Here is a 7,891-nt window from a genome sequence, read left to right on the forward strand (position 1 = left end):
GGAGGCTGAGGCAGGAGGATGGCTTGAGCCCAGGAGTTTGAGACCAACCTGGACAACACAGGGAGACTCCATCTCTACAAAAAAATAAATAAATAATCGGGCATAATGTCACATGCTTGTAGTGCAAGAGACTCAGAAGGTTGAGGTGGGAGGCTCGTTTGAGCCCTGGAGGTCAAGGGTGCAGTGAGCGATGATCATGCCCCCACACTCCAGCCTGTGCGACAGCGAGACCCTGTCTCAAAAATAAAGCACGTAAGTGAGAAGAAAGAGAAGAGTTGGTGTCAGCATCAGAAGCATGACATATTTAAGCTTAGAAAGAGATCATCTAATCTAGTGTTGTTCAAACATGTCTTAAAGTAGTCGATGCCAATGCTACGCTACACAGGTGAAGGTGGGACAGGTGAGGAGCAGGGGTGGCCAATACCCATCTCCCCATCACCTTGATCCCTGGCTCATGCCTTAAGTGCCTAGGCTCTCTATAATTATTTTATTCCTTGTTCATTTAATCAACATCTGAGCACCTACTCAGCAGCAAACACTGCTTTCACATGAAAAAGCATGAACTAAGCCAAACCTTCCATTTTGTGGATTAAGAAATTTAGACAGGTATTCAGGGTCCCCTGGAGAGTCAAAACCAGGGCCACCAGGTATGTGCCCTATCTCCAAAGCTGGTGCCCTTTCTATCATACTATTCACTCCTCATCTAACTTGTAGCCCTTCCTTCATACAACTTTATTTCTTTCTTTTCTTTTTTTTTTTTTGAGAGGCACAGTCTGGCTCTGTCACCCAGGCTAGCTGGAGCACAGTAGTGCAATCATGGCTCACTGTAGCCTAGAATTCCTGGGCTGAAGCAATCCTCCCACCTCAGCCCCCTAGGTAGCAGGGACTATAGGCATACACCACTACACCCAGCTAATTTTTTTTTTTTTTTTTTTTAACGTAGAGATAGGGTTTCACCATGTTGGCCAGGGTGGTCTCAAACTCCTAACCTCAAGCAGTCCGCCCACCTTGTCATCCTAAAGTGCTGGGATTACAGGCATGAGACAACTGTGTCTGGTTTGGTTTGGTTTGGTTTTGTTTTTGAGATGGAGTCTTGCTGTGTTGCCTAGGCTAGAGTGCAGTGGCTGTTTGCAGGCACAATCATTGCATGCTAAACTCCTAAACTCCTGGGTACAAGTGGTCCTTCTGCCTGAGCCTCCCTAGTGGCTGGGACTGTTGGTGCAAGTCACTGTGCCTGGCTTGATGATGTTTCTTTCTTAGGGCATTTGGTGAGTCAGGTTGTTCCACTGATGATGCTAAGTTTAAACACTTGGGTAAGTAACATCTTCCAGATTTCTGTGTTACAAAGACAGAATGGTCTTTTGGTCTTAATAATTAATTGCTATAGTGATCTGCTAGCAATTTCCAATTCATCTAGCATCTAGCAGGATCCGACATCTAGCAGGATCCCAGAACTGATAATTGGTCAGTCATTGATGAATGAATGTGACTGAATAGGTTATCGAAGATATATACTACAAGTTTTAGAGGCCATTCTTTCTTGTTTTCTTTCCTTTTTTAGTTTTTATTTTTGTAGAGATGAAGTCTCCCTATGTTGCTCAGGCTGGTCTGGAACTCCTGGGCTTAAGTGATCCTCCTGCCTCAACCTCCCAAAGTTCTGGGATTACAGATGTGAGCCACTGAGCCTGGTTCTTCCTTGTTTTCCTGCTCAGTCTGGGTAACTTCTCAGACTCTCTAGTCAAGTCCAGGCATCTTTTTGCCTGACTTTGCAACAAAAGTACCTCACTCTTCTCCCTGTGGGCTTCTTAGCCATGTGAAAGGTTTCTCCTCCCTTAGTGCCACTGTGTTTTTAAATTTTTATTATTATTTATTATTATTATTATTAATTATTGTTTTGAGATGGAGTCTCGCTCTGTTGCCTAGACTAGAGTGCATGATCTCTGCATGATCTCGGCTCACTGCAACCTCCGCCTCCTGGGTGCAAGTGGTTCTCCTGCCTCAGCCTCCCGATATTTTTATTTTATTATTTTATTTTATTTTTTTGAGACAGAGTTTCGCTCTTGTTGCAGAGGCTGGAGTGCAGTGGTGCGATCTTGGCTCACTGCAGCCTCCTTCTTGGTTCAAGCGATTCTCCTGCCTCAGCCTCCCGAGTTGCTGGGATTACAGGTCTGCACCACTACGCCTAGCTAATTTTGTATTTTTAGTAGAGACAGGGTTTCTGCCTGTTGATCAGGCTGATCTCGAACTCCCGACCTCCAGTGATCCGCCCACCTCGGCCTCCCAAAGTGCTGGGATTACAGGTGTGAGTCACTGCACCCGGCCACTTATTTTATTTATTATTTGTTTGTTTATTGAGATGGAGTTTCAGTCTTGTTGCCCAGGCTGGAGTGCAATGGCGTGATGTTGGCTCATTGCAACCTCTGCCTCTTGGGTTCAAGTGATTCTCTTGCCTCAGCCTGCCGAGTAGCTGGAATTACAGGCGCCTGGCTTAATTTTTGTAATTTTTAGTAGAGACGAGGTTTCACCATGTTGGCCAGGCTGGTCACGAACTCCTGACCTCAAGTGATCTGCCTGCCTTGGCTTCCCAAAGTGCTGGGATTACAGGCGTGAGCCATTGTGCCCGGTGATATTTTTATTTTTTAAAAAATGATTTTTGGTTCAAGGAAATCAGTTCAGTCCAATTGTTGTAAAACAAAAATGTCTTCTGTATTTTCTTTTTTCTCTTGTGCCTCCAGTCCAGATGCTTGTTTCACATTCTTTGCTTTTTAGACTAGTCATCCAGTCTCAAGGAAACAGGGACTTCCTCTGTATCCATTATCAGTTGTTAGGAGGGCTTGGTGCAGCTTTCTGTTAAACACTCTTCCATTGTTAATGGTCTCAACTATAATATGATGGAAGCTAAGAAAATGAACATAAATATCCAGTCCATACAGCAAATTGTCACTTCACCTCAGGAGCTTGTTTTGTTTTCCTTCACTTGACCTACTGCTTCTTGCTCTGTTCCAGCCACACTGGCCTTCTCATTCTGTCAGTCCTTGAAGATCCTGCCTCATCTGTGTTCCCACTGCCTGGAATGCTCTCTTCCCCCACATACTCACTTGACTGGTTCTTTCCTGACTTTTAGATTTCAGCTCAAATGTTGTCAAGACAGAAAGGCCTCTAAGGACCCTGCTTAATTCCATTACCATTACAATGCTTAATTTTCTTCCTAGCTCTGATACTGTCTTCTTTGTTTAGTTATTTATGCCATTGCAATGAAGGCTTCATGAAGGCAGGATTCTTTTTTTCTTGTTGACTGCTTTCTGGGATAGTGCCTGTACAAGGCACTCATATTTGTGAGTGAAGGCTAAATGGTTGGCTGAATATTGTTTTTTTAGGTTTACTTTTTGTCCTTTGCTTAGTGCTTTTTGTTGTAATCAGTGTGTTTCCTGATGCTTGTAGCACAGCAATTCCAACTGCTCCTGTTGCCTTTGGTGTCTTCAAGAAAAATAAGAAAAGGAGCAACATAAAAATGATTTAAGTGTTTTATTATTATTATTTTTTTGTATGTTTTTGAAACAGGATCTGCCCGTATCATTCAGCCTGCAGTGTAGTGGCATGATCATGGCTCGCTGCAGCCTTGACCTCTTGGGTTCAAGTGATTCTCCCATCTCAGCCTCCTGAGTAGCCAGCTGGGACCACAGGTGTGCACCACCATGCCCAGCTAAATTTTTTTTTTTTTCTTTAAAAAAAAGTTTTTTTTTCTAGAGATGAGGTCTTTATGTTGCCCAGACTGGTCTTGAACTCCTGAGCTCAAGTGATCCTCCCACCTTGGCCTCCCAGAGTGCTGGGATACAGGCCACAATGTGTCTTAGTCATAAGTTACCTTGAACTTTTTGGCAGTTACCAGGAGATTTGAGAGTTGAGGTTCTGAAGTCTGTGTTAACTCTGCTTGATGCAGATGCAGCCTGGCATACCTGTGACAGCACTGAGTAATCCACAGTCTTCTGTCTTGTGCAGTGTGACAGTTAACGTTGCTTTGGGTACTTTTAATTTCTGAATTTCCTGATTTGCATTTAAACGAACCATCCTAACATTTCATTGTTAACCTTGCTGTTAAAAAAAAAAGGGGGCATTGAGTAGCATGGTAAAGATACTCTAAATCTGCCACAATATAATGATGAAAATTCAGGAGCAGACACATTTTAAGGATGATGTGGCCATCTTTTATAAGTGAATGTTGAACATCTTCGGAGAAGGTATGTAGTTCTTTGCACAAATGAGGCAGTTTGCCAATTATCAGCCCCCTTGGGTCTGACAGAACTATGCTTTTATTTTCTCTTCATTGCTTCTCCATTTCTCTTTCTGTTGTAGATTGCTAGCCAAATGATTGCATCTCTCCCCCTTTCTGAATTTATAGCAAACTTTTGCTTTATAGCCAGGATTGCCATTTAAAGGTAATGAAGACCAAATAACTGCAGTTTAACTTTTTATTTAGTTCCGTTAAGCATGATCCCTCCTGAAAAAACCTAAGGTTGCTGTAGTTCATTAAGGTTGGCTAGCTCTAGTAGGTTTTGTAATAGATCTTGTGAAGGAGTGCTCTGTAAGTCAATTGGAAAAGTAGAAACTGCCAAGAGTTTAAAAGTTATTTGTTTAGTTACTCTGAACAATACATTGTAGAGAACCAGAAGATATGACCAAGATTAAGGCAGGAGCTTTGTCTTGGGAGGCTTGTAAATATTTGCAAATCATGTTGCATAAATTCAGCTCAACTAATACTGTCTGCCCTGCATAAAGGTCCCAGCCAGCAACTTAAGGGATGTAAAGAAACATAGGCATAGTTATCATCCTTAAACTTAAAGTATAGCTCTGAAGACCACATGCTAAATCTGAGTAAATTAAGTTTAATAAAACAATTCAATGGCTGTTGAGTGACAACATAAATGAAAAGAGCACCAGAATTTCAGGACTAGAAGGATTTGAAGTATAGAATTCAATTTCTTTCTTTTTATAGATGATAAAACCAAGGATCCGGAAAGGTGAAGTGACTTACCCAAAAGTCAGAGAGTAAGTGACAGAGCTGGTTCCAGGAGCTGATGTTTCAAGTAGAATACATTCTCTGTAGATTTTAAGATACTTTTATTTTTTGAAATCCTTTTAGGATTGGGATCACGAAAACATGCCTTGGCTCTGTAGCATCATTTCATGATGTTCGGCATCACTCTTGGCAGGACCCTTCGTTCATGAGACTTACACTGTAATAATGGCATCAATAAGTAAACAAGGAAGACCATACAAGCTAAAAGAAAATTAAGCAAGGTCATAAGTAATGGAATTAGTAGGGTCCTTAGAGTGCCTTTCTGTCATGACAGCATTTGAGCTGAAATCTGAAAGTTAGGAAAGAAATGGTCTTCTGGGGGAAGAGAGCATTCCAGGCAGAGGGAACACAGATGAGGCAGTGTCTTTGGGGAGTTACCGAAAGAGAAGGCCACTGTGGCTAGAACAGGGCAAGAAGTAAGTGATAAAGTAAAGGAAAAAAAAAAGAAGCTTCTTGGTGCTTTTGATTAAAGGTAATATACAGGGCAGTCTGCTTGCATTATGGTTATTTAAAGTCTTGAAAATACACTGAGTTCTCAATTTTCAAGTGTTAGTGTATTTTAAGTTTCTTAATGTAAATGAGTGATTAGAGTCCTTTGCCTTAACTCCTTTAGAAGCAGGGTTAGGGATCCTGAGTCTGGTGAATTAATTTTTTTTAATTTTAATTTTTTAAGACGGAGTCTCACTCTGTTGCCCAGGCTGGAGTGCAGTGGTAAGATCATGGCTCATTGTAGCCTCCACCATCTTTGGCTGAAGCGATCCTCCTGCCTCAGCCTCCTGAATAGCTGGGACTATGGGTGCATACCACCACATCTGGCTAATTGTTTAGTTGTTTTGTTTTTGAGACCAAGTCTCACTCTGTTGCCTAGGCTGGAGTGCAGTGGCATGATCTCATTTCACTGCAACCTCCACCTCCTCAGGTTCAAGTGATTCTCATGCCTCAGCCTCCTGAGTAGCTAGGATCACAGGCATGCGCCACCATGCCCGGCTAATTTTGTATTTTTAGTAGAGACAGGGTTTCACTATGTTGGCCAGGCTGGTCTTGAACTTCTGACCAGCCTGGTGATCTGCCCACCTCAGCCTCCCAAAGTGCTGGGATTTCAGGCATGAGCTACCGTGCCCGGCCTGTTTTTTATTTTTAAATTATTTGTAGAGATGAGATCTCGCTGTGTTCCCCAAGCTGGTCTCAAACTCCAGGGCTCAAGTGATTTCCCCATTATGACCTCCCAAAGTGCTGGGATTACAGGTGGGAGCGACCGCACCTGGCTTTTTTCTTTTTTTCTTTTTTTTTTTTTTGAGAGGGAGTCTGGCTCTGTTGCCCAGGCTGGAGTGCAGTGGCCAGATCTCTCCTGACCTCAAGTGATCCACCCGCCTGGGCCTCCCAAAGTGCTGGGATTACAGGCGCCAGCCACCTCGCCCGGCTAGCTTTTTGTATTTTTTTAGTAGAGACGGGGTTTCACCGTGTTAGCCAGGATGGTCTCGAACTCCTGACACAATCCACCTGCCTCGGCCTCCCAAAGTGCTGGGATTACAGGCTTGAGCCACCGTGCCCGGCCTGGCTTTTTTTCTAATATTAAATAATTTATTTTTGCAAAGTAAGACTTCTTGGAAGTTGTCACTAACATTAAAGTTGGGAGATTCCATGTGAAAATCTGCATCCCTGGCCTCTCTTGAAAAGTCAGATGGTTTGGAAACCCTGGGTTCATGTGGTCAAGATTGCCTGGAGTTGATGAACAAGTGGGCACAAGCTTTCTGATTTTGAAGTCCTGGCTCCTCCTAGTGGTCCCCATCCCTAGCCTGGAGAGGCCAGGTGTCATTTGCAGTTCATTATTGTGCTGTTGTGCATATTGTGCTGTTGTGTCACCTTTTTTAAGTTAAGAAGTAAATGAAATTATTTGTACTCCAAAGTTTCAAAATCAGGAAAACAGAAGACCAAGAATGTTTTTTATTCAAGAAAAAAAAAAATGAAAGTATCTTTTTGAGAAAGTGAAATAGTTATGTTGTACTTGTTTAATAATTAAACACACATGTGACCACATATACCTAAATGTCTGCTTGCAGCTGGCTTCATTTAAGTTTCCTCTCGGCTCCCTCCCTTTACAATCCTGGAAGGTTCTATGTTTTGTTTGTGTTAATGCAGTATCTCTGGAATGCTAGGATATGTAGGATCCATAGGGCAAATAGTTCTTCTGAAATGTCTTACCTGTGACATTTGATGACATTTGCTTGAGCTGTTGTCAGCCCTTTAGCAATCTAGAGCATTCCATTTCCTAAGGTTTACTGACTTGGGTTGATCAGTTGAGTGGACAAATAACCTTTAAAAACCAAAGTGTAGGCCTGACATTACATGAATGTAGACGGCAAATTCATCCACCCTCAATGAAACAGATGACTGGGACACTGGCATTCTGTGTTACCAGATTAGGCAAATGCAGGTTCCTTTTGGCACCCCTATCTCTAGTGATTCTAGATTTGATGCTTGGATAATGACAGTATAATGATGAAAATTCAGAAATTTAACATTGATACCATACTACTATTTAATTCAGTACCCATAGTCAAATTTTGTCAATTGTCTCAATTTTTTCCCTTTCTCAACACAATTTCAGTCCAGAATCACTGTGTTTAAGTCTCTTTAGCCTCGTTTAATCTGGAAATATTTCTTTTCTTTTCTTTTCTTTTCTTTTTTGAGACGGAGTCTTGCTCTGTCGCCCAGACTGGAATGCAGTGGTGTCATCTCAGCTCACTGCAAGCTCTGCCTCCCGGGTTCATGCCATTCTCCTGCCTCAGCCTCCCGAGTAGCTGGGACTACAGG

General features: G+C 42.4%; 1 protein-coding gene across 1 annotated transcript in view; it reads left to right on the forward strand.

The window, feature by feature from the left end:
• Positions 1-2,360: 2,360 nt before the first annotated feature.
• Positions 2,361-7,891, forward strand: part of CTNNA1 (catenin (cadherin-associated protein), alpha 1, 102kDa) — a 162,039-nt gene continuing 156,508 nt past the window's right edge. The window contains exon 1 of the mRNA XM_011935307.1: positions 2,361-2,479. Within this exon, the coding sequence (XP_011790697.1) occupies positions 2,401-2,479 (79 nt within the window). The 5' untranslated portion in view covers positions 2,361-2,400. The remainder of the gene's footprint in view (positions 2,480-7,891) is intronic.

This window comes from Colobus angolensis, unplaced genomic scaffold (genome assembly GCF_000951035.1).
Source record: "Colobus angolensis palliatus isolate OR3802 unplaced genomic scaffold, Cang.pa_1.0 Scaffold142, whole genome shotgun sequence".
NCBI classification, from domain to species: domain Eukaryota; kingdom Metazoa; phylum Chordata; class Mammalia; order Primates; family Cercopithecidae; genus Colobus; species Colobus angolensis.